Source organism: Dromiciops gliroides, chromosome 5 (genome assembly GCF_019393635.1).
Source record: "Dromiciops gliroides isolate mDroGli1 chromosome 5, mDroGli1.pri, whole genome shotgun sequence".
Classification (NCBI taxonomy): Eukaryota; Metazoa; Chordata; class Mammalia; order Microbiotheria; family Microbiotheriidae; genus Dromiciops; species Dromiciops gliroides.
This window is the reverse complement of record NC_057865.1, coordinates 45976443-46002675: the sequence shown is the minus strand read 5'-3', so window position 1 is coordinate 46002675 and position 26233 is coordinate 45976443. Positions and strand designations below refer to the sequence as shown.

General features: G+C 39.6%; 3 protein-coding genes and 1 pseudogene across 3 annotated transcripts; all 4 read right to left on the bottom strand.

The window, feature by feature from the left end:
• Positions 1–3695: 3695 nt before the first annotated feature.
• On the bottom strand, positions 3696–4364 carry LOC122730088 (STING ER exit protein-like). Its single transcript, XM_043969307.1, has one exon. It carries the CDS (start codon positions 4362–4364, stop codon positions 3696–3698), a length of 669 nt encoding a protein of 222 aa, XP_043825242.1.
• Positions 4365–10353: 5989 nt separating this feature from the next.
• Positions 10354–12437, bottom strand: LOC122729973 (annotated as a pseudogene).
• Positions 12438–15120: 2683 nt separating this feature from the next.
• On the bottom strand, positions 15121–15645 carry LOC122729908 (RNA-binding protein 8A-like). The gene has a single exon (XM_043969044.1). It carries the CDS (start codon positions 15643–15645, stop codon positions 15121–15123), a length of 525 nt encoding a protein of 174 aa, XP_043824979.1.
• Positions 15646–24869: 9224 nt separating this feature from the next.
• LOC122727465 (SAP30-binding protein-like) lies at positions 24870–25796 on the bottom strand. Its single transcript, XM_043965013.1, has one exon. It carries the CDS (start codon positions 25794–25796, stop codon positions 24870–24872), a length of 927 nt encoding a protein of 308 aa, XP_043820948.1.
• Positions 25797–26233: the final 437 nt, after the last annotated feature.

Genomic DNA, 26233 nt, shown 5'->3' with positions numbered 1-26233 from the left:
CTGCCAGATTCCATTTGGATCTTTATATCATGTTGGCTGAGATGGAAACTAATTTTGAGCAGCAAAAAGAAGACATACTGCTTATTTCACCTTTTTATATCTTAGAAAATGTTTTAAGGTTTATTAAAGAAGTCATTAAGTTGAAATATTTTACTTTGCCCTGTTTTGCACTCCAGAATAAACCATAGCAGAGTTACCAAATCTGCTGACAAAATCCCGTTAAAAAAAACCCTTGAGGTCAGTGATTTAGTGTCACAATATTGGAACCACTTGAGCACATAGGGAGTATTTCAATGGAATAAGCCCTGTGATGAATTGGCTGATCAGCAATCTCATACCTTCTATTGGAATTAGGTGTGGTTTCTTTTATTTTTGCTCTTGATACCAGCCAAATTCTTGGTTAATGTAATTGCCTGCTCCCCTAAACCAGTGTCATTTTAGCATCCTATACAACAAAGGGACCGTGGAGGCAATTCTGGACTTGGGTATGGAGGTTATGATTTTTCCTAATTAGCTGGGAAAAGATTTTTATTTTATTTAAATCATAAAAATATTTTATTTTCCAATTGCATATAAAGATAGTATTCAATATTTGTTTTCATATGATTTTTAGTTCGAAATTTTTCTCCTTTCTTCCCCCTCCCCAAGATAGAAAGCAATCTGATATAGGTTGTATATGTACGATCACATTAAATATATTTCTACATTAGTAATGTTGTGAAAGAAGAATCGAACCACAAGGGAAAAACCTCAAAAAAGGAAAAAAAAAACAACCAAAAAGTTAGAAACAGTATGGTTCAATATGCATTTAGAATCCACATTTCTTTTTTCTGGATGTGGAGAACATTTTCCATCTCGAGTACTTTGGAATTGTCTTGGATCGCTGCACTGTTGCCAGGAGCCAAGTCTATCATAGTTGATCACTACACAATGTTCTTACTGTGTACAATGTTCTCCTCGTTCTGCTCACTTCACTCAGCATTAGTCCACTTAAGTCCAGGTTTTTCTGAACTCTGCCTGCTCATCATTTCTTATAGCACAATAGTATTCAATTACATTCATATATCACAACTTGTTCATCCGTTCCCTAACTGATGGGCATTCCTTCTATTTCTAATTCTTTGCCACCACAAAGAGAGCTGATAGAAAAGGAAAAAGGACCCACAAGTACAAAAATATTTATATGATCTCTTTGAGATACAGACTTAGTAGTGGTATTATTAGGTCAAAGGGTATGTACAGTCCTATAGCCCTTTGGGCATAGTATGAAATTGCTCTCCAGAATGGTTGGATCAGTTCACAACTCCACCAGCAATGCATAAGTGTTCCTATTTTCCACAGCTTTTCCAGCATTTTTTATTTTCCTTTTTTTGTCATATTAGTCAATCTGATAGTTGTGCTGTGGTATGTTAGAGTTGTTTTAATTTGCATTTCTCTAATCAATAGTAATTTAGAGAATTTTTTCATATGGCATTAGATAGATTTGATTTCTTCATCTGAAAATGGTCAAAGGATATGAACAGGCAATTTCTCAATTGGAAAATGACTTACATCCTTATACATTGATTTAGTTGTTTATATATTTTGTAAATGAGGCCTTTATCAGAAACACTGGCTGTAAAAAATGTTTCCCATAACTGGGAAAATATTACAGCCTGGAAGGAAAGCAATGTATCATGCCTTTCTTAGTCATTGATTTGGGCCTGATGGTCCACCTAAGAGTGAGCCAAGAATGTGGAAAGTGCCCTCAAACCTAGAGTACTCTCTGAAAATCCACTTTTTCCAAGCTTTCTGATGGGAACAAGGAGTATTTGGAAAGGTCTAGTAAGAAAAGGTATATATAAACACCCTCTCTTCTTTCTATTCCAAATCAAGGTGGAATAGGAATCCCTTCTCACCCAGCCCACTGAAAACTGTGGGAAGACTTCCTGGTCCAGAAATCTAGCTTTTACAGAAAGTCCCTTGCAGAGTACAGTCCTGGAATGAGACATCAGCTGCTTGGGGAAAAAGGAGGATGGGGACAGACTGCTCTTCTGAAGGTCCATGATACCTAAAAGGAGTAAGGATCCAAGCTTGGGGCTCTAACTCTTCTTAGGTTGACAACATTGCTGTGGAGCTGGGATGCAGTGGGAGAAGACCTCTCTTTGACTAGGGAGGGAACTTTCTCACTGCTTCTCATCACAAGGAAAACAGAAGTATACCTTCCTGCTGCACCATGCTGACTGCAAGAACTCCTGCACTTTCTTGAAATCTGCATGGTGGTCATTTTAGATGACAATTTGGCTCCATTGCAAGTGAATTTCTGCATTTTGGGCATTTGAGATCTTGGTATCTCATTTCTTTCACATTCCCATGAATTAGAAGGGATTTCTGTAAGATCTTACTCAGGAAGTAGATCAGCTGGTAGGTCTTCCAGGTGGAGATATCCACACCACCAGTAGCTCCTACATCCAGCTTCTCAGCAGCCCAAAGTTGGGCCAGCTCCTCAGCAAGCTTTGTAAATGAGTCACCGGAGGAGAGGTCAGGTAGGTAAGGGAGCCATCCTGGTGTGTTCAGCCATCTATCAAATTCAAAGCCTGATAAAGAATTTACTCACTTCTTCAATTCAGTAAAATATTCCAAGTAAATTCCAGAAAACCATCAGCTAAGATGCTTTGGAATTTAAATCCATTGACACATGCCTTGAGGAAGTTGTTAGACTTGTCCTGGTCTCCTACCAGGTGAGTCAAGTAAGAGACAAAGCATAACCCTTTCTCACATGGGGTTTTGTTGTAGATATCATCAGGATCAAGAACTGGCTCGATCTTCACTCAGTTTGTTCAGTGGGTGGTCCTTTCCAGTGCTGTCCATGTGTTGACAGAGCACCACCATGTGGTGACCAGATTTCCAAACCAACTGTGAGAGATCTTATGGATGATAAGATCTGCCAAGGAATGGTCCCCAACCAACAGACAGGGAATCACAAAAGTTAGGCGGGGTTCTCTATGGCCCCAAAGGGAAATGATGGTGGCATGAAGCGAATGTCATATCTTCTCCAAACATAGGATTCAAAAAGTTTTTCTCTTGTTGCCAGAAATTCTTCTATCCCACCATTGTACTCTTATATATGTTCTTGTGTAAAGGCACATACAGACCTCACTTTATGTAAGTGGAGTATTCTTCAGACTTTTATTTTTATTTTTTGTCACAGAACACCAACTGGTTTGTTAAATGATAAATCAACAGTGTAGGAAGAGGAGTTAAACCAGTTCCTAGATCTAGGATGCCATTATCAAAGAAAATATTATTGAGCAAAAACGGTACTTTAGGTTGTTTTTTTTTCCAGTTTTTCCAAAGACTTTTATTTTGTACTACTTTCAAAGGAAGAAAGTAAAAACAATTATGTTCAAAGACAAAGGAATTCAAATGTTGTTCTCTGTTTCTATAATTTCCACAGAGAAATGTAAGTAAAACAAAAAGAAACAAAGAAAGAGAAAAAACACAAAAGAGTCTAGAAAAGAACGAGCAGAGCACGATGTTGGGAATCCTTCTGTAGGTTAGGATTAATGCTGTTAGCCTATGAAAGTATAGGCTGGAAGGCCAGGAGAATTCTTTAGATTGTGGAAAACAGGATCCATTGCTGTTGAGTGCTGTGGTGATGACCAGCACGCCCATGTCAAGGAAGTTTGCCACTGGCTCCAAGCAAGGTTCTCTTGTCATTTGAACCGGTTGTCAATCAAGGTTCCTTTCATTTTGGCTTTCTTGGCTTCAGGACATGGCTGAGCTAGAAGCAATCTCTTGCTCATGCCCTTCCGCTCCAGTCGTTTTTCAATCACTTTGGCATTCTGTGCATATGAGTCAGCAATTTCTCTAGCCTCGATCTCTTCCTCTTCTTCATCCATGGTGGAGATCGTGACAGAGCTGAATTTGCCCATATCCTTCATACACTTAGTCATCATTACCTTCTTAGGAGGCTCTTGTTTTTGACTGTTTATGTTGGTTTTCCCAAAGCCATGCCCAAACTTGACAAGTGCTCCATCCACAATAAAGGTCGCTCGAGCGTTTTTCAGCTGGTGCTGGTAAAAAAGCAGCAAGCCACACTTTCCACACTTCTTCCTGAATTGCTGTTCTATGCCTTCAGGCCTCTGGAGATGGACACTCTCCTCTTCTTCTGTGTTACAGAACTTGTGAGCATGTTTGGCTGCATCGATCACCCGGGCTTGGTCCCAAGGCCTCATGGGTAATTTCTCTAACTGGCAATCCAGGACTAGCACCATCTGGCCACACAGACAGTAGTAGACATGAAGAGGCTTCTCGCCATCATCATACTCCTCCCGGTCTCTAGCGTCTGAGCACACCACCGATCGGGAGACCACCTTTGGCATCACTCTAGTATTACTGCTGCTCAACCTTAGCTCTACACAAATCTTTTGTCCTTTTTCAGTTTATCTACTCCTTTAGTGCAGATTTTTTAAATTTTTGTGGAGCAATGAGGGTTAAGTGACTTACCCAGAGTCACACAGCTAGTGTCAAGTGTCTGAGGCCAAATTTGAACTTGGGTCCTCCTGAATCCAGGGCTGGTGCTTTGACCACTGTGCCACCTAGTTGCCCCCTGGTGCAGTTCTTAAAGACAACATTGTCATCCCACCTTCTCTTTACTTTGAAGTTGGCCTGAGGCTGAGAGGAACCAGTGAAATTGAGAAGAGGTTTTCCACTGAGGTTATTTTCTATGCAAATTCTCTCCTTCAGCCTTTTTCCCCCCTTATTTCTTCCTGGCTTGTTCTTTCTGCTATTTTTAATTTTTTTCTAGTTCTGTCAGTAGAGCTGCAGTGTCATCCTCCTCACTTTCTTCCTCAAAATTCTCATATTCATCATCATCTGTTAGGCATCATCTTCATCAAGAATGGCTGCAGGAATCTGATCCAATCAAGGTTTCTTAGACACAGAAGATGAAGTTGTGTGCTCTCCAGTTGGACAGTCAGTTTTTTTTTTCTTCCTCTTGCAGTAACTCTCTCTCCTGCTTTTCACCTGAAATTGTGGTTTCTAACTTCTTCAATATTCAGTAATTAGGGTCCCACAGCCCTCCAATGGTTTGCCAGCACCTTTACTTTGCCACCTTCCCACAATACTCCTTTTCAGAACAAGAGACCAAATGGAGGTCTCTGTTTAAATACCTTTGGAAAAGAGGGCAGCTGGTCCCTGATAGGTGAAAATCAACTCTGATTGAATAATGAAAGAATGCATATTATAATGAGGAGCTAGGGGAAGTAACTGATCTTGTTAGCACTCCTATATCATTCTGCCTCCAGCAATTTATACAAAAGAATCTCTTCTCCACCCAGTAAGGGAAACCTAGAGGAGATGGTCTGGGTGGAAACTCTTACCCAAAGATCCTTTCCTTCTTCCTAATAGACTGAAGGAGATTTTTTAAAGTGACTTGACTTGACACCTTCCAGGCTGATTGACTTGACTTGACTTGACACCTTCCAGGCTGATTGACTTGACTTGACTTGACTTGACACCTCCCAGGCTGATTGACTTGACTTGACTTGACACCTCCCAGGCTGATTGACTTGACCTGACACTTTACACCATGATTAACTTTTCTGGGTGAGGGTGTACCCTGGAAACATCTCCAAACTTTGAGAAATGGTTGAGGGAGGGAACATCATAGAAAAAGTTCCAACTGGATTTTTCATCATTTTAGGAATTGTTGTCCCTCTTCAAACACTGGAAGAATTAAAAGAATACTGGGGGCTTCCCAGACAGCCAATTATATGATTTTCTAACCACAACAAGAAGCACACAGAATCTATCACATCACATTTTATAATTTGGCAAATGGAAACATTTTTATATACATTCATTTAGTTCTCTGCTGATATTCCACATTAGCTCATCCATTCTATGAATTGTCCTCACTTTTCTCTATTCAGAATTTTCATTTTCAGTATGTTATGTAATAAGTTTTTCAGATATCAGTATGTATACCAGCAACAAAGTTGTATTTTTGTTTTGTTTTTTGAGAACCACTTAATGTGATGAACAGAGAAGCATGTGTTCAGGCATAAAATTTTTTTAAAGTACCAGTTAGAGAATAAACAATGCTCTGGGGAGAGCCTGAGTGACAAGGTATATGTAACGATTAGAATGATGCCACCTGCTCGAGAGCTCCTGTAGGAAAGCTCTGCCATGAGGAGAAGGTGTCTGAGGGCAAGCCATGTGGTCAAGGTCCTTGGCATCAGGAAGTGATGGTTGCCGGTGGGTACTATCTATCAAGGCTACCAGCCAATCAACTTGAGGAGCCTCCCATTTCTGGGAGGAGGACACAAAGTAGGGAGTGGATGCTGGCAGAGGGCTTTTTCCTCTTTTGGTTCCAGACCTCAAAATGGCAGGTCAGATGATGGGTTCTCTTAGAAATAGTTAGATTTTTACCTTTCTTTCTGATCCTAATGCTCTTTAATAAATACTTAAACACTTAAATACTCTTGCTAAAGCTTATAATTTATTGGCGACCACTCATTAGATTTTAGATAGTATAGCTAGAATTTTAGCCCTTACATATATAAGCATGATCCTTCAGTATTATGAGTAGTAACCAAAGCAGCTCCCTTGCACTAGAAATAGAGTTCCAGATTTTCTCTTAAAATCAGTAACCAGCGGCAGTTAGGTGGCACAGTGGATAGAGCACTGGCCCTGGAGTCAGGAGGACCTGAGTTCAAATCTGGCCTCAGACACTTGATACTTACCAGTTCTGTGACCCTGGGCAAGTCACTTAACCCCCATAGCCCTGCAAAAAAAAATCAGTAACCAATTTTGTAACTACCCTTCTACTTCAGTTTTAGGACACAAAAGGAAGATGGACAGGGGCAAGGACACTGGATTCAGATGGGAATGAGAGCTGTGTAGAAGGGACTTGAACACACACACACACACACACACACTCAGAAGAGACAACAACCAACATAATTAAAGACAACATAAATAGAAGGGAGGGACGGGGCAAGTTCTCTTCCTTGCAGGGGTTTAGCCTAATCTTCCTAGTCAGTTCTTTGGTAGTAATTTCTATTTTTTTTTAAACTTTCAGTTTCACATAGTAAAGCGTGTTATATGTGCTGTAATTTTAGACAGTTGGCAGGCTGTCCTAAGTGATATCAAAGGGGATAACCCTTTGAGGGGAGAGAACAAAGCTAAAGTAAGGGGTTAATTAAAAATTCACATCCTGAAAAAAGATTTTAGTCTATAAGCCAAAATTACACTGTGAAAAGGTATACGAAGTGAGCTCTTGAGGTCTGCCTCTTTGTTCCCTAAGTGACCCAGCTAAGATGCTAATATTGCTCTGCTACAACATAAAAGCTCCTAACTCGAGCCCATTGGAAAAAGAGTGAAATATGTGCAAAGTGCACTTTAAGAAGAGGTACTTTTTGCTCTTGATAAAACCAGTGAGAAAGTCCTGTAAAAATAATAAAAGGGAGTATTTTACAATTAAACTCATGATTTGGAGTGAAGAATTTGGATGTTGCTGCTCCATTGGTACAACACATGGGTTACTAATACTCTTCTTGTTCCTCTTGTGGACAAATCCTTTCAGTTCTTAACAACTACCCTGGTATGTGAGTGTTGTTGTCCTCATTTAATAGTTGAGGAAACTAGATGACTTTCCTGGCATAGGGAACCACCCATGTGGGGAAACTCCCTTTTCAGGTGTAGGTCAGCACCTTTTCTGAAACTTAGTCTTTACTTTTTTTGGGGGGGGGGATCAATGAGGGTTAAGTGACTTGTTCAGGGTCACACAGCTTATAAGTGTCACATGTCTGAGGCCTGATTTGAACTCTGGTCCCCCTGAATCCAGAGTCCCTGCTTCATCCACTATGCCACCTAGCTGTCCCCTGCAACTAAGTTTTGGAGTTGCCTTGAGACTTGACTGGGGTCACACAGCCAGTATGTGTCAGGGGCAAGCTTTGGAGCCAGGCCATCCTGTCTTTGAGGCTAGCTCCCTCTCTACACTGCTTCTCACCGATGGTAAGCATGATATTTATAAAATAAAAACTTGCATATGACACTACCAGAACATTTTGAATTGGAAGAGAACTTGACCCAAGTCACTGAACTTATTGAAGAGTAACTGTTCACCCAAGTCTACAATGCTCTTGGAGTCTTCCCAATGTTATCATTTGCTATATTGATCTTCTGCACCTGGGAAGAATACTCTGCTGTCAGCAAAAAACCCCCAAAACCAAACCAAACAACCCCCACCCCAAACCTAGCAACTATTGATACAGAGGATAGAATGCTCAGCTTGGCATCAGTAAGATCTGTTCAAGTCCCATGTGCATCACAAAAGTTTGTGTGTGACCTCCTAGATAGAAGTGCTAAATTTTGTGCTCTCCATGGTTCTGAGAGTAAGCAACTAACCCTTGGCTCTGCTTCTCTATGGGGATGTTGCAGACTCATTGTCAAGGGTGTAAATATGAATTTGCCCAATCAGAAATTGGGTCTGAGAGCTCACCTGCTGGGCAAACTCAATTTTCTTCTTCTTCTTTTTTTTTTTTTAGTAAAAATTATTATTTTCGGGGTGGCTAGGTGGCGCAGTGGATAAAGCACCGGCCCTGGATTCAGGAGTACCTGAGTTCAAATCCGGCCTCAGACACTTAACACTTACTAGCTGTGTGACCCTGGGCAAGTAACTTAACCCCAATTGCCTCACTTAAAAAAATTATTATTTTCCAGATACATGTAAAGATAGTTTTCAAGATTTGGTTTTTTTATAACATTTTGAGTTCCAATTTTTTTTTCCTCTCCTTTCCCCCCTTTCTAAAAGACAGAAAGCAATCTGACATAACTTATACATATTTATGCTTTAGGCATGTTGTGAAAGAAGAATCAGAAGAAAAGGGGAAAACCTCAAAAAAGGGAAAAATCAAAATAGTATGGTTCAGTCTGAATACAGATTCCACAGTTCTTTTTTTTTCTGGATATGGAGATCATTTTCCATCAAGAGTCCTTTGGAATTGTCTTAGATCATTGTATTGCTGAGAAGAGCTAAGTCTGTCACAGTTATCATCACAAAATGTTGTTGATACTGTGTACAATGTTCTCCTACTTCACTTCACTCAGCATCAGTCTACCTAAGTCCAGGTTTTTCTGAAATCTGCCTGCTCGTCATTTCTTTTTCTTTTTTCTTTTTTTTTTCTTTTTGAGGCAATTGGAGTTAAGTGACTTGCCCAGGGTCACACAGCCAGTAAGTATTAAGTGTCTGAGGCCGGATTTGAACTCAAGTACTCCCGACTCCAGGGCTATGCTCTATCTACTGTGCCACCTAGCTGCCCCTGCTCATCATTTCTTATATGAATGTAATGGAAGGCTATTGTGCTATAACAACTTGTTCAGCCATTCCCCAATTGATGGTCATTTCCTTGATTTCCAATTCTTTGCTACTACAAAGAGAACTGCTATAAATATTTTTGTACGTGTGGGTCCCCTTCCCTTTTTTATAATCTGTTTGAGGTACAGACCTAGCGGTGGTATTACTGGGTCAAAGGGTATGCTCAGCCACATAGCCATTTGGGCATACTTCCAAATTGCTCTCCAGGATGGTTGGATCAGTTCACAACTGCATTAACAATGCATTAGTGTTCCAATTTTTCCTCAGCTTCTTCAACATTTATTATTATGCTTTTTTTGGTCATATTAGCCAATCTGATAGGTGTGAGGTGGTACTCAGAGTTGTTTTAATTTGCATTTCTCTCATCAGTAGTGATTTAGAGCATTTTTTCATATGGGAATAGATAGCTTTGGTTTCTTCATCTGAACTGCCTATTCATATCCTCAGTTTTCTTCTCGAAATGCTCTTTTATAGTAAGCTTTAGTTGCCCTCACTTCGGTACAATGATAGGCAGGGACAAATGTGCTTGGATATTAACACTGTTGAATATAATTTTTACCCTTATGTTTTCTATTGCTATGTTAACATATAAGAACAATTTATATGACATCAAGGGGCAAGATATCTGCCACTCTTCCAGAAAGTTCAGAGGCTTTTACAATCCCAGGACTTTTATGGAAGTACATAGGAGTTTGCTTAGCCCTCCTGAGCTGGTTCCTTTTTTTACTAGGAGCAGCAAAAGGAGTACCCAAATCAACACTATCAACCAATACTTACTTATTAAGAGGGGTTAAACCAATTCCTAGATCTAGGATGCCATCATCAAATAAAGTATCATTGACCCCAAAATAAAGTTACTTTAGAATTTTAAATGCAGGAAATGTATAGGCCATATAAGCATGGGAAGAAAATCCTGCCCAAACCACAGACAGAATGACCCTCAAAGATTGAATGAGGCCCTTTTTAATAATTAAGCACACAAAACTATACTACTTAATATATTTCTCCATGAACTTTGTGTGAAATTCTGATCGAAGTGTATCATTTACAAATCCTTTGTCCTTTTTCAACTCATCTACTCTTTTGGCCCAGCTCTTAAAGACAACATTGTCTCAGACCCTAATTAACTTATTTTTCTATTTCCTTAACTACTGTAATTTCCACTTTTTGTAATAATTTTGATTTAAAGGGGGAATTTATTTATTAATTTTTTAAACTAACAACTAGAAATCCTTGCTGTTCCAGTCTGTAGTCCTTAAAGCAGTTATGTTGCTTTTAGGACTAATCAAAAAAAATGAAGTACTCCAAAATTCAAGATGAAATTTTTGTGTGCAGCATGATAGGTGATTTTACTAAGAAACAAAATCCTGCAGCATTTGTGATGAAGACAAGAGTTTTTCTAAATGAAAACATCTTTGTTGTTGCCTGCCTAATGGGTGCATGTGCTTAGACATTTGTATTTCTTCTGACTGAAAACTGGTTTCCTTGGAATTATACATAAATCAAGCAGATTTTCCCCCTCTTTTGTTTGTATGTGGTAGTTTCATTCCTATAAGCAAATGTAAAGAATTAATTGTTATGTGAGGTTTTTATGCCTCGGAGCACACTGGCCTGGGTCTCCGCAAACCACACAGTGCCCCACCCACTGGTTGTAGCCATTGCCATGGCGCTGGCACTTCATATCATCATCACTCACTGATGCCTACATGGGCCTGCCAAAATTATAATGATTGGAAGCCTAGTGAGTGTAGTCAAGTGACTGTCAGAGTGGCCATCCAATTGGCTGGGGGCTGTGTGGAGTGTGTGGGGAGGAAGTAAGTTTTTTTTCTTTCTGGCATTCTGGCTGGAAGCTGGAAGGTGACAGGAGCTCTGCTGTATATTTTCAGCTGATTCCTGGGCAGTGGTATGTTTTTAGGTTGTATAATTTTCCTTTCCTCATTTTATTTCCTTTCCCTTGATCCTACTGATCCTGTTTGTGTGTGTGTGTTTTTTTTAAGTTCGTTCTTGTTAAAATAAATCCTGTTCTGTTTTGAGGGAGGCTGCCGGTTTCCTTCCTTGCCCCAATATTGTGGTGAGTAGCTTAGCTAACACTCCCCAATTAAAAATTGTTCCCCACATTAAGTATGATGGGTATTGGTGCTGAGCATTGCTGTGTAACAGTGCAATTGTAACTAGCATGTAGCTCAAAATATAATTACCTTTTTATATCTTAATAATTTTTTAATTTCTAATTTTAAACCTTTTGCCAAGTTTACCAAGAATTACATAAAAATTTTTTAAAAGGAACTGCTATTTGGTTCTGCTACAGTAGGTCGGTGGAACAGAACATTTACTCTTTGTAAATGAACATTTTCTATCTCTAATAGGACCCTGATACAATACTATTTCAATCTGCTGTATCCCCTTTGGGTGGATTTTATTTTTATGTTCCTCTCAATTGTCTTGTTAAAATGGTTTAGAAGAAAAACTCAGTGAAATAAAATAATTTTTTTTTTAAAAAGACAACATTATCATCCCACCTTCTCTTTACTTTGAAGTTGGCCTGAGTCTAAGAGGGACCAGTGAGTTTAAGGAGAGGGTTTCCACTAAGGATATTTTCCATCAGAATTCTCCCTTAAGCCTTTTGTTCTTGTTCCTTCCTGACTTGTTCTTTCTGCTCTTTCTTTTAAAATTTTTTTCTAGTTCTGCCAGTAGAGCCGAAGTGTTATCTTCATTATCTAACTCATCTTCAACTTCATCGTTTTCATCTGTTGGGGGATCATCTGCATCAAGGTTGGGTGCAGGAATTTTGATCTAACTGAGGGTTCCTAGACAAAGAAGATGAAGTCGTGTGCTCTCTAGTTGGATGATCTGATTTTTTCCTCTTGCAGCAACTCTCTCTCTTCTAGTTCTTGCCTGAAATCACAGTTGTCAACTTCTTCAGGAGCATCCTGAGTAGTTTCTCTGTATTTAATCTTTGTGTGAGAAGGTAGATCTCTGCTTGAACATTGCTTGAAAAGCTGACTCAAATCACCCTCCCCTTTCATCTTCCACCTCTTGCAGGTTCAAATATCAGCTTCGCTGCTATTGTCATCTTCAATGTTCAGGACAGGTTAGGGTCCTACAGCCCTCTGATGTTATGCCACCAACTTTATTCAGGCACTTTCCCACATCTCTTCTCCATAGACCTGAAGAGCATAGAGTTTGCTCTGCAGACCTTTATGTAAAGCAGTTTTTCAATGAAAGTTTGACAATTTTATTCACAAAATATAAGCAAGTGTTATGTTCTTCTCATAAGTGAAAACATTCTCTTCAAATAAGTAACGAAGTGGGGAAAGGATTTTTTGTGGAGGGGGCAGGGAGAACTGATTATAAAACAACTTTCACTGAAAACATCTTTAAAATGTATAATACGAACCAGTACTTTATACAAAAGTTATTTATTGAAATAAAATTCAGCAATAAATGTAAAAAAAAAAATCCGTTTAGACTGAATATAAGGCATTCCAGAATTCTTTTTGCATTGTTGGAGAGTGTTGTCTTTGTGGGTCATGATTCCTCCTTGACTCTTTTTTTTTTTTTTTTGGTAAGGCAATTGGGATTAAGTGACTTGCCCAGGGTCACACAACTAGTAAGTGTTAAGTGTCTGAGGCTGGATTTGAACTCGGGTCCTCCTGAATCCAGGGCCGGTGCTTTATCCACTGCGCCACCTAGCTGCCCCCTCCTTGACTCTTAGAATTGCTTGGAACATCTGCTGTGTTCATCAGATTTCTTTTCTGCCCCATTCCAACTGGGATCTTCCTCATCTTTGGGGTATGGATTATTTCTATGATTTTCTCTTGATTTGATCTCTCCTCCTATGATTCTCACTGTCTTTGTTTAGGTGTTTTTCTTTGTCATTTTCATGAAAAGAAAGAATTTCTTTCTCCTCTCTTCTTCTAGGTATCACCAGATTTGTTTTCTGGAACTATGTACTTATCATGATCTCTGTCTTTTAAAACCCTGTAACTATTTCATCCTGTAGTAGTATCTCTGTCAGGGGCATGTTTTGATGACTTCTCCCACCAATTTGGTGTTCTTTGCCCTAAAATTCTGTATAGACATTTCAAATGTAATCAATCTCGGGACTAGGAGTTACTGCCACTAGAAGACAGCTTTCTCAGTTGTGAAGTGAGGGGACTGAATTAGAGGGCCCAGGAAATCCCTTCTAGATAAGGGAAGTGACTCACCCAAGGTCACACAAGGGCAAAATAATATCCAGAACTTGAATCCAAGCTCTCTTCCTCCAAATACAGCATTCTTCCTACTGAATCCCATGACCTCCCTCTCTTGAAGACAGAGCTCAAAGCTAGTCACCTGAATCAGTGGAAAAGGCTAGAAGAAGTTCAAGGCAGAACAAAGTGGGGGGCAGGTCCCAGCTTGTAATCTTTGATAGAAAGGACACAAACCAAAGTCATGGTCAGCTAAGCCTGAGGGAAATAGTGAGACCTTTTGAAGACAGTTGAATTAGACCAACAGCAGGATAGTTTGGCTTTTATACCATTGTCATTAATAAAACCCAAACAAACTATTAGGGGAAGCTCTCTGAGCCAAGATACTTAGACTGTAGTATGACAGGAGGCAGGGCTAAGTAAGACCCTGCAAGAATCAATTATCTACAATTGCTCAGATCAGTTTGTCCTCTCTGCTTTTGGGAAAGACATTCTTTTCTCCCAATTTTCTGGTGCTATGCTTGTCATCTTTTTTATTCTTCTTTATCAGGGGCTCATCCTGAGCAGAAGAGCTCTGAGTTGGTAATCTTTCTAAACTCGTTCTGCCTGGTAAAGGAGATCCTCTGTACCTTCTCTGATCGGCATCTCTTTCTCTTTTTCTTGCTCCCTTCATTTTCCTCTATCCCTCCCTTGGAATTCCATGGTCCTATCATTGGAATGTCCTCATCCTGAATATTCTTGATTCGACCTGTTATAATCTCTGTCTGGGGGATCGTTCATGTTCCTCATATCTATCTTCTGGAGAAGAACTCCTCTTCTTTCATGACCAGGACTGTGTTTTATATGGGCCACACTATTTTTCATCTTCTGTTGTTTTCTTCTGTCTGTGGTGATATGCAGCGGTCCACTAAGAACTCCAAATTGGCATAAAGAATTCAATAGTATGAATTCCTTGGTTGTCAGTTCTCCCCCTCCTGATTGAAGAAATTTCATGTGGAGGTCCACCTTGCCGCCATAATGCTGGGGGCAGGGTAGGAAACCTGTATAGTGATTTTTACAGAATGCACTGAGGTGAACAGAATGTGTTGGAGACAGAGTTTCAGGGTGATTAATCATCAACTTATCAACCTAGCCAATGATTAATAAATTGAAGTCACTGGTTTCTCTTGGTAAACAAAGATCCAAAATGGAGGTTCCCGTTTCAATACCTTTGGAAAAGTGGGGAGGCCCCTGATGGGTGAAAATCAACTCTGATTGGTTAATGAAAGAATGAATATTGAGGTACCTTTTTCTTTTTTTTATTTGAAAACATGAAATACTATTTCATAACTACAGTGCAGAACAGAATAAGAGGGTTACACATATACAAAAAGGTATTTGAAATTAGGGAAAAGAAAGAACTGAAATGTTGAGATGGAATAGAGTTCTAATCCTACTTCATACATTTATTAATTGTGCAAACCAGGGCAAGTCACTTAACTTCTGTCTGCTTCAGATTTCTCATCCCAGCCACTTTCCTTCAAGGCAAACTGATCCTCTGGAGAGGATGACATTGGAGCAGTGTTGTCAGCGACCTCTCCAGTCCGGACTCCTGCTCCGTCTTCGACCACCTCCCCTTTTACCTTTGGGTGGCCCCCGAACAAAACACCAGTCCACACTTATGGGCTGTCCCATCAAATCCTGGCCATTGAGCCCTTCCATTGCAGCCTGAGCCTCCCTGTATGTTTCATATTCTACTAGTGTATATCCTTTGAGGTACCCTGTGCGCCGGTCCAGGTTGAGATGGAGACTCTTGATTTCCCCATACTCTGCAAGCTTGTCGTGTATGTCTTCTTCTGTGGCCTCCTCATGGACCCCGGTCACAAAGAGAATCCATCCCTCCACAGAGCGCTGCGGCCCGGGGTCATCTCCATCCTGCTCCAGGCTGTCATAGTCCTCTCGCATTCGGGCCCGGGACCCTTCCTTTGAGCCCAAGCCGCGACCCTTGTGTTTCTTGGCCTTCTCCTTCAGTTTGTGAATACTCTGGTCCCCATCCTCGTCCATGGTGAAGTCTTCGCCTCCAGCCTCATGAAGGTCCAGTACGTCTGCCATCTTGAACAGCTCAGGGGCTCCTCCAGGCACCTTTTTATAATGAGGAACCAGGGGAATATAACTTTGATCAAGTTAGCACTTATACAAAAGAATCTAGTCTCCACCCAGTCCTATTTAAGTTGAACAATGGTGGGGTCATGTAAGAATTCTCACCTAGATGAGATGAGGTCATGTAAGAGTTCTCATCTAGACCAGATGGTCTGGGTGGAGTGACTTTCTGGGGGTTGGGAGAGGCAGGTCAGAAATGTCATTGGGAGACATTTTTTGTTTGTTTGGGGTGGGGGGCAATGAAGGTTAAGTGATTTGCCCAGGGTCACACAACTAGTAAGTGTCAAGCATCTGAGGTAAGATTTGAACTCAGGTCCTTCTGAATCCAGGACTGGTGCTTTATCCACTGTGCCACCTAGCTTCTCTGAGAGATGGGGTTTTGAATGAGAAGGCAACAAGAGGGTCTTTTTGGTACCCTATATAAAATTGATTTTTCTCATGACTCACTATATACAGCAATGTCATATACAAAATAGCCTTTACACAGGTCATGAAATGTACTAAAATGGAGATATTAAATACTGTACCATGACTATAATCAGAATTATGGGGAAAAGTTAATGATAAAGTAAGGAAAGAGAGTGAGACTGCACGCCAGTCTCTTCCTTCCTCCTCCCACTAGCCCGCGTCACTTCCTGACGCCAAAGAAAAGACTCCTGGTCTTGCCCTCAATGACCTTCGCTTCATGGGCAGAACTCTTCTACAGTAAGTCTCCAGCAGGTGGCGTTATTCCAATCGTTACAGTTCCCCGCTTTGTTTCCTCAAGAAACGGTACGTTTCCTTGATGAAACAGTCAAAAATAACAGAATATAATAACCTATGCTAACTAACAATATGTGAACAACAATATAGAAAAGGAAGAGAGGAAAGTTTTGTCCAGAGGGGCGATTTTTTTTTTTTTGTCCTCATGAACCGACGCTTTGACATTGGTCTTGCAAAGGGAGGGCCTCTGCAGAGAGTACATGTTACAGATGGTGTATATAATAACAGAAAGAGAAAAAGGAAAAAAACAACAAAAACAAAACTTTTCATTTAAAGTCTCTGAAAGTCTTTTTTCAGATGTCCTCTAGGTGTAGTCGTGGAATGGAAGTCTTTTCAGGGGTTGATGTGTGGATGCTGGTAATAAGCCAGGAAAATTTCCTACAAAATTGAGCTTAACACAACTTTAAAATAGCTTTGTCAATAATCAAATCAAACAATGAAAGTTCTCAAAAACATGTCTAAGGGAATTCAGAATCTTGGTTGTTACACATGAAGCATATAATAAAACAATTGAAACATTCTTTAAAATTATAATATTACTATAGTCCCCCCTTATGGAGGGTAATTGAGAAGACAATTGCTGCAATATTAATTAATAAAAATATCTTTGTTTCATCACTTTTTGCATCATCTGCCTAATTATCCTCATGCCATTATGAGAAATTAGAAAATCTAATATAATTGGTAACAGGTGTCAAGGCCAAATTCAACACTGTATTTATCATGACACCTGAGATAATTATGGGGGTTACCATAAAAGAACAGAGAAATGATGGGATATGAGCATTCCCACACTTGAGCAATATATACTGCCCATGCAGTATGCCAGGTTTAAAATAGGTGGATGGAATATATGTCCATGCCACCGAACATATTGGAGGAAACTGAGTCAGACTTAATCAGATGCATGGGATTGAGATGTCCATGGCATCAGGCATATAGGAGGGAGCATAGAAGCCAGGTGTAGGAGTGAGATGGGTGGGATGAATACTTCCAGCCATCTGTACAATATTGTGGGGAAAAATAAAATAAAATATTAAACCAAGAGAATCCAACCTCAACATTAGTCAAAAGCCGTTCCCTCGGCCATACCTTGACTTCATGCATGTCTCCCCTCATGTGACAGTTCAGTGTCTGCTCTTGCATGTATTCCTCTTGTGATTGATGGCATCTTGGCCAACTGGCATCTGGTAACTCAGAATAAAGGCAATTAATGTCTTAAATGATAAGTTCCCATAATCCAAGTCTCATATGGATTTAAAAATTGAGGATAATAAATGATTGCAAAAAATGTGAATACATCTTGACTCAGAACACAATATATAATTATGCAACAATTTCAAATAATACCCCTTTTTTTAACTTAGTATACAATTACTTTTTTGAAAAATCAGAACATATTTAAATACAAGTTAAAGCACAACACAATCTCAAAGACAACTTTTACAAATGTTCCCCTCTTTTTTTTTTTTGGAATATGCTTATCAAAAATAATACTTCTAGAATCAATTTACACTTGCCATGGCAAACAATTTGCCAGGGAAATGCTTTAAAGAGTTTGATCAAATAATCAGTTGAGAAAAAACAACAAAAACAAACAACTCAGAAAATGGAAGAACAATACTCCTAGAATTAACATTGTATTATGAAATCAAAACCATGTCTCAATTTTTAAAAATTAGATAAATGAATAGAAGAAAATACACATGGAACAATAAAAAACAGTGAAATTCAAACTAAGGAAATCTAAATGAGCATGAACTTAATATTAATAAGAGTATTATAAAACATAAACTTGATCACATGACTATAAAAAGCTTTTACAAATATTCTCCTTGTTTTAAAAACTAAGTATAAAATACAATCTCAAAAGCATGAAAATCTCTATAAAAATAAACCCATACCATTAATTTCAAAATGTAGGTGTAATAGCATAGAAATCCTATGTAACCTCTGAACTGACATTAATACTCTGAGTGAATTCAGAACACTTTTGATTCCGATATCTAAAATCCCCAATACTCATATCAATACCTTGCTTCTTACTTCTACATTTCTGTACAATATATACCCTTCCATGGCAAAAGAAGCAGAGTCTTGAACTATGTTGATGATTGTTATTCTTATTCCCCTTAAGTTTTTCTTCTTTAACCCCTCTATATTGTCTGTCAGTCTTTTCACCATACAAATGCTTTATAAGATTACTAATGAAAGACAAAAGCAGGTTAGCAAAATTATGAACAAAACGAGCATATCTGGAATTTAAAGGGCTTTTTAAGGTTGTCTCAGAAGCACAGCCAGGCTGGGGAAGGGCTGAGCCTGAAGCTGCAAATGTAGTTAGAGAAAGCTGCGCATGAGCATTAGATCTCTGGACTTCCCAGGCAGGGGAAGCAATGGGCTTGGCCATGGGAGGAGTAAAGGGTGGGGTCTGGAGAGGAGGGGAGGGACCAGCACAATTTGAATCAGACTTGATTTTGAACTCGGGCCCTACCCCCACTCCTAGGGGATAAAAAGCTTCTAGAGGTTGGGTCATTGCCTCTAGGCATGCAAAATTAGAGAATCTCTCAGCATTAGAATTTGAAAAAAATACCAGAGTGCAAGGGTTCTCTGAAAAAGCATGGCTGGGAGAGGGGGCAATATTTATATTCCCTTGTGTAAGTACCTTGCTGGCTCCTCCAACAAAAATAAAAAGAAAAATAGAAAATCCACAAAAACAAAGCATTAACATGATCTTATCCCCCATTTGTCTGGTTAAACAGACTAAAATAAAAAATAGGGTAATTAAGGAGTTTAAAAGGTCCATTTGAAATAATTTAAAGGGAAAACACTGGGCAATTCAGCAGTACTTCGGATTTAAAGGGTTAGGGTAGGGGAAATTTCTTACCCAACTGAAAGCTCAGAAGTGAGGTTCAGCTTTCCTCTTCGTGGTCAGCCATCTGTTAAGGGCTAAAATTCTAGCTAGTCTGTCTAAAATATCTAATGAGTGGTCACCAATAAATTATAAGCTTTAGCAAGAGTTAGACTTTTATGCATTTATTAAGGAGAATAAGAATTTGGTAAAGAGAGAGAGAAAGGCCTAGATTCCTATCTATTAAAGGGAGAGCACATTTGTAGCTCCCTTCTCCGCCAGAGTCCAGAGGAAAGAGAGTGAGACTGCGCGCCAGTCTCTTCCTTCCTCCTCCCACTAGCCCACGTCACTTCCTGACGCCAAAGAAAAGACTCCTGGTCTTGCCCTCAAAGACCTTCGCTTCATGGGCAGAACTCTTCTACAGTAAGTCTCCAGCAGGTGGCGTTATACCAAATCGTTACAATAGATAGAGATAGAGATAGAGATAGTTTTAGATGGCTAAGAAAAAGCCAATTAACACCTCCTTGTGGCCAAATGTAGGATAGTTATTGGTCAGTTTCAAGTTCTGATAAAGTTGGATTGGTCACGTCATCTTTTTCATCTGTAAGACTCATTAATACAAGTCATTAAGGTGGAATAATAACAGGCCACATGCTTTTGGCATGGTTTCTGCAAATTCACCAACCCCACAATGAATCAATGTGATTTCATAATGGTAATGAATTGGCAAAACATTATTCATTAAAGAATATAAATTATTAGAGTAGAATTATACATACATATATATATATATATATATATATATATATATATATATATATATTAGAGTAGAATGATAACTTAACTTTGAATGACTTCTTTTGAAGTAAGAGAGAATAAGTTTTATTGGTGGGAGAAAAAGGCCTTCATCCTGTCTTCTGAAATAGATTTTGAAAAGCTTTGTAGAATATATGATACTGAAGGAGAGACTTATTTCAAAGGTTTTAAAATTTTATTTTGCTAATAGAAGTCATCTGGAGGCCTGAAAAGGGCTTGGACAAGGTAAATATTATGTCCTTACGTGATTTTGCCAAAAGGGGGGAGCCACCTCTGAATATTCTGAGCAGAACCACATTACTTTGGATGACTTTCTTTTTGTCATAATGCTTCCCACAAGCCACAGGTGCTCAGACTTAGCAATTTATAGACAGGGACAGTCTATATATATTGTTCCCCTTCTGAGTGGGCATCTCTTCTACTCATTAAGTAATTCTGGGTAGTATTATCAGCTTGTGTGAGTAACAGCCCCTATCTTGATGAACTAGACAGATGATAGAATTCTGATAAGGTGGGGGAGACCAACCAGTATGGTTGGTAAGCCAGATAGGAAGGGGATCAAGAAAGGTCTCCATCTTGAAGACTGCTCTTAGGAAACCAAAGCACTGATCTGAAAACAGGTAGCGTGAGACAACACCTTGGGCTACAATAAAGCAACGTGACTCTGGTCTTTTCTGTCTTGTTGCATTGCCTCAAACTTTTTGTTTTTGGCAAGGCAATGAGGGTTAAGTGACTTGCCCAGTGTCACACAGCTAGTAAGTGTCAAGTGTCTGAGGCCAGATTTGAACTTGAGTCCTCCTGAATCCAAGGCTGGTGCTTTATCCACTGTGCCACCTAGCTGCCCCCTTGACTCTAACTTAACATGAAATCTGGCTGCATAACATGGGTAAGAATCCAACTTGGAATGTGCTTGGTATATATCCTGGTATATTTTTCCATTAAGTAAAAATACTCTATCCTCTTCAAGTAGTCCTGCCTGCTGCCCAAGAAAGTCAGCTATTCCAGGGACAATTCCTAAAGGCAAAGTATCAAATACTTTTGATAGTTTATTTAACCAAACCCTCTCTTCCTTTGAATTCTTGCCATTATGACACCTTAGGGTGTATCAATACCTTGGAATGTGAGTTCATTCTTGGGATGTGCTAAGATAAGATGGTTGAATTCTAGGTACTCTCATACTAAGAAAGTTTTTTAGGTTCTGGAGTTCTGTGTAATGAATTAGCTTTGGAATGGGGGAAAAGAGATTTCTTTGGTTCATTATCGATTTTCCTTCTGGCCCAAACAGCTATAAACCAAAGTGTCACAGTGAGTATTGTATTTGGGCTCACTGCAGTCAAGGTTGCTTCTCCTTGTTGACAAGGGCCTCATGAAATCCAAAAAAAAAAAAAAATTAAAAAGGATGCTTTTCCTGTTCCTACATTTTACAAGATCTACCAAATCCTAAGATCAGTGTTGCTAGAATCACAATAAAATGTGTATTATGGGAAGATCTTTGTACTATGAGGAAATACTGACAGGATTACAAATACTCAGGATTAATATGAAGTCCACCAACAGCGTGCCTTTGACATAAGCTTTTCCCCCACAAGAAGTTCCAATCTACTTCAACTAGATCAGGACACACTTCTATTTTCTCACAAAAGTATCAAGACTGGGGCAGCTACGTGGCACAGTGGATAAAGCCCCGGCCCTGGATTCAGAAGTACCTGAGTTCAAATCTGGCCTCAAACACTTGATACTAGCTGTGTGACCCTGGGCAAGTCACTTAACCCTCATTGCCCTGTGCAAAAAAAAAAAAAAAGTATCAAGACTATGGCTTTTCTCTCTCTCTTTGTTTTAAGCTGACAAGTCCAATGCTCCCTAGACATTCTGAATATTCTGGGGTTTGTCTACTCCTATTTAGATTTGTCTGCCAGGACATCTTTGTTCTGGTTTGTGTCCTGGGTTAATAGTTGGGATTGGTTTATGGAAAATGAGAGACCTCATGAATTTGTTGCATCCTGCTGAAGGCTTGCTAAATAGAGAAATAATTGAAAGAATGGCTGTAACTTGGTGACATACAGTCTAAATAGGAGATTCTTCTAGCATCTCCCTTCTGGGCAGGCACATCATCATTTATGTCAGGCAGCTGGGTGGACAGGCACAGTAGGTAGAGCATCAGGCTCAGAGTAAAATACACCTGAATTCAATTCCAGCCTCCAACACTTAGTAGTTGTGGGACTCTGGGAAAGTTAATTAATCTCTGTTTCCTTATTTGCAAAATGGAGATGAAAATAGCATCTACTTCATATGGGTGTTGTGAAGATCATATGTTAGCTATTGTTATTATCACTATTAATTTTGTGTGCACACCTTTTTGGATACCTTGTAGGGGGTATAGCAATAAGTAATGCAACCTCTACCAGGTCTTGCTCTCGAGACCAGGGAACAAAGTGCTATTGATATGGAAGAAGGGGTCCCTCCACATGAGTATATAGGTTCTGGCCTTCACCTTTAAGAGTGGGTGGGTCTGTCTTTTTACTACTCTCTTTTGATTAGCAACTAAATGATCATTGTGGGCCTTCAACAGCAACAAGTAAAATCCATGTCACTTCAATGTGGCCTTGGTGGAATGAAGCATGGTCACATTTGACCTTTCAAGTTCTACTTGGTTCTTGTCTTACTGACAGTCTGGAGAAAGTGAGAGGAAGAATTCAAGAAATCAAATAGGTTGTGGCATCAGTTAAGGGAAGGGTTGGGAAGTCAAGTCAGGAAATGGATAAGCCTATGTCAGAATTTTTGAGGAAGGTGAGGCCTACTCAGAAGACAGGTCATCTGGAATTCTTTTTTTACCCCATAGCTCTGGAAAGTATGATGTCTCTCTTGAAAAGGTCAAGATCCATTTTTCTTCATGATGCAAGAGAACTAAACAGTATGGTTTCAAGCCCATTGGTCAGCAATGCTGGAACATGTCTTTCCTAGATTGGGTGCCCTAGGCTTAATGAAAACTGTGTAGTTATGGAAGTGCTTGCCAATAGATAACTAATTATCTTTTCTTCCCTTGCTGTCCAGGATTTCTGATTCAATTAAGGCAGAAATGGCTTGATATTGATATTGATATAAATATAAAGACATGAATAAAAACATTAGGTGTTTACTCTGTGCCAAGTATTGTGCTCAGTGTGGGGTATACCAATAGAAAAATCAAGATAATCTTTGCTGTTAAGAACTCACACTCTAATTGGGGAAGACTCATCTGTAAAATGGATGCAAAATTGTATTCCATCCATGTTGCCTGCAAGGGCTTGGCATCTTTAGGTTATTATCAGTAGGTCAGATTCTTTGGGTCTGAAGGACTTAAGTGGAAGGGCAGATGGTATTTCCTGGTGGTCTTCAAGCTTGCCAGAAGAAATAGAATAGACAATTCCTATATCATCCAAGCTGTGTGAGCAGCCAAGCTTCCTGACTGAGTTCTAAGCAAGCTGGACCAACAGGAGGAAGTAGAGGTCAAGAAAGGGTTTTCTTGATGGTGTTGGGTCTGCAGACTACAGGGCCAATTTGACATGATTCCTTCTCACTGTCACCATTTTCTCTTGTTCACGTTCACTGAGGGGACTTTAAATGAATTGAGATCAGAGAAGTCAAATTATTCATATATCTTAAGGATCAGGTTCTAAAGATCAGCACATTTCATGTCTTAAATCTGAATCTGAGGCTATTTGATGAAGCTGCAACACATTTATAGGAGAGCTGCCCCAAAGATATTGCATCTCGCAGCTTTCATATTTCACAATAGCCCTTCTTGGAAGAAGATTTCAAGAGTGAAAGGCAAATTCCAAACTTACCTTGACAAAGTCTGACCCCACAGCTTCCAGAACAAAAGAGTATGAGTCAGGGACTACAATTGCCTCAGAGAAGGCACCAAAATGAAGTAGTCGCTATAACAGTGATGGATTTAATTGATCAAACAAAATCTTGAGGCATCCCAAGGAATTGCAAGACTCAGTGACAATATTTCCTATGTTTTATTTTTTTAGATTGAAAAAACACTAATAAAAGTTAAACATACAACACTGAAATCAATACATCTGTCATAAAAATTACCATCTTCCATTAATAGGAAATACCTTTTACCATTCATGTCATTGTTTTTTCTTTGGTGGGGCAATGGGGGGTTAAGTGTGTTGCCCATGGTCACACAGCTAGTAAGTGTCAAATGTCTGAGGCTGGATTTGAACTCGGGTCCTCCTGAATTCAGGGCCAGTGCTTTATCCACTGTTGCATATATTAGCTTGAACCGAATGCAACTCAGGTAATTGTTGATGGTCACTTGAATCAGTGAATGCTGACAACCTGATCTAGTTGACAAAAATTACAAACTGAGCTACATGAACATAATATAGAGATTAATGTCAAGAAATGGTCATATTAATATACAAGAAATACAGTAGAATTTAATGGTGAACACATTGAGAGTACTCTTTTTCATGAATTCAGCCTTAGTCTTTACAAAAATAATATCTACATTGTATAGAGGGAAATACATTAGCCCTTTTTTGGTCTCATATAAACATTACACATCAAAGATGTGGCACCACTACCACAAAGAGAATATTTTTCAGGGATAGGATGTTCTTAGGAAAGACTTAGTCTTGTGCATGGTGTACCATATCCAAGGGGGAATTCCACAGCTAGGGTTCACAGTCTTGGCAAGGTCCTGGGGGTAAATGTCCCTCCACAAGAAGTATGTCCAAGCCTGTCCCAACATCTGTTACTGCTTGGCTTTCTTCACAATGGTGCCTACTGCTGAGATGACTGTGGTCTTGGAGCCAGTAGCACTAGTTGTCACTGTGAAAACAGCTGGCAAGGCAGCTGTTGTGGTAAGGATGGTAGGCTGGGCTATTGTTGTCACTGGCAGAGCAGAATCCCACTTACTCTTTCTCTTCTGAGCATCTGTAGCTGCAGTTCTGACTGTTGTCCTGGCTGTGGTGGTCATGGTGACTGGGGCATTAATTGTTGTGCCCTTCTTACACTCAATGTTTGTTTTTTCCTTTTTGGCTTTTTCCAATTTGGCCATTTCAATCTTCTGTGCATTTGCTAGTGCCTCATAGTAGGAGTCCTCAGACCATCCATGGGGGTCAAACATATCCTTGGGATAATTGGTGCCAATTTCATCAATGGAACAGTACTGGATGAGCTTCTCATAGATGCTGGGATTTTGAAATCCCTTGTTCCTCTGGATAATGTAGTTCATATCCATCCCTTCTTTTATCTTCAACTCATAGAGTTTCTGTATCTTGTCCTGGAGGTGATTTGAACATATCCCAGGTGGCTCTGGGGGGATTTTAATCTCATCAGGAGACATATTTCTGACTCTCTCAGAGAAGGAGTCAGTCAGCTCTTGGGTATCCCTCTTTTCCAGTTCTGAAAACTCCTTTAGGTCATCAGCCTCAGGCTTTTCAGTCTCTGAATCATCTTCTGATTCTCTATTTTCCTCCTCCCCTTCCTCCAATCCATCATGATCTTCCTCAAGTCCTGAAAAATCATCATTTCCATAGGCTTCAGACACTAAGCCACCCTTTTTCTCTGCTGCTGTCACAGTCCCAACCACTTCCACTCCAGCCTCACTGTCTGATTCAGGCTCTGAATCTTCCCTGTAAACTGCCAACAAGGACAAAATGTTTCTCTTGGCAGCCATCTTCCTTGCTCCCTCCCAGTGAGGCTCTCACAAAGGGAGGCAGATTTTTCTTTTTTCTTTCTTTTTTTTTTTTTTTAAGAAAAGAAAACTAAACTGTTTATTCACAATGCAAAAGAAACATGTAACGAGGCGGGATAGACGAAATCCCAGTCCCATCCCAGCCCCTTTCATCCAAGGCAAACTGATCCTCTGGAAAGGATGACATCTGAGCAGTGCAACTGCAATGACTCCCCTATGTTTTATTGAAACACTATGAGAGCACAGGGAGAATCCCAGGGAAAAAGAAAAGGTAACTAACTCTCTTAGGGGAAGAAAGTTGGTTGTATTTATTGTAGGTTCTCTCCACTTTATCCTAATCTCTTTAAGTACAGGGGAGGGTTTATCCTAATCATCTATAATCCCTTTCAACTGTTGTTAATTAGAGCTCAAGTATCTGT

Bases quoted from the DNA above. Each gene is read 5' to 3' on its own strand.
- LOC122730088 (XM_043969307.1), bottom strand. From the start codon at position 4,364: ATGCCAAAGGTGGTCTCCCGATCGGTGGTGTGCTCAGACGCTAGAGAC.
- LOC122729908 (XM_043969044.1), bottom strand. From the start codon at position 15,645: ATGGCAGACGTACTGGACCTTCATGAGGCTGGAGGCGAAGACTTCACC.
- LOC122727465 (XM_043965013.1), bottom strand. From the start codon at position 25,796: ATGGCTGCCAAGAGAAACATTTTGTCCTTGTTGGCAGTTTACAGGGAA.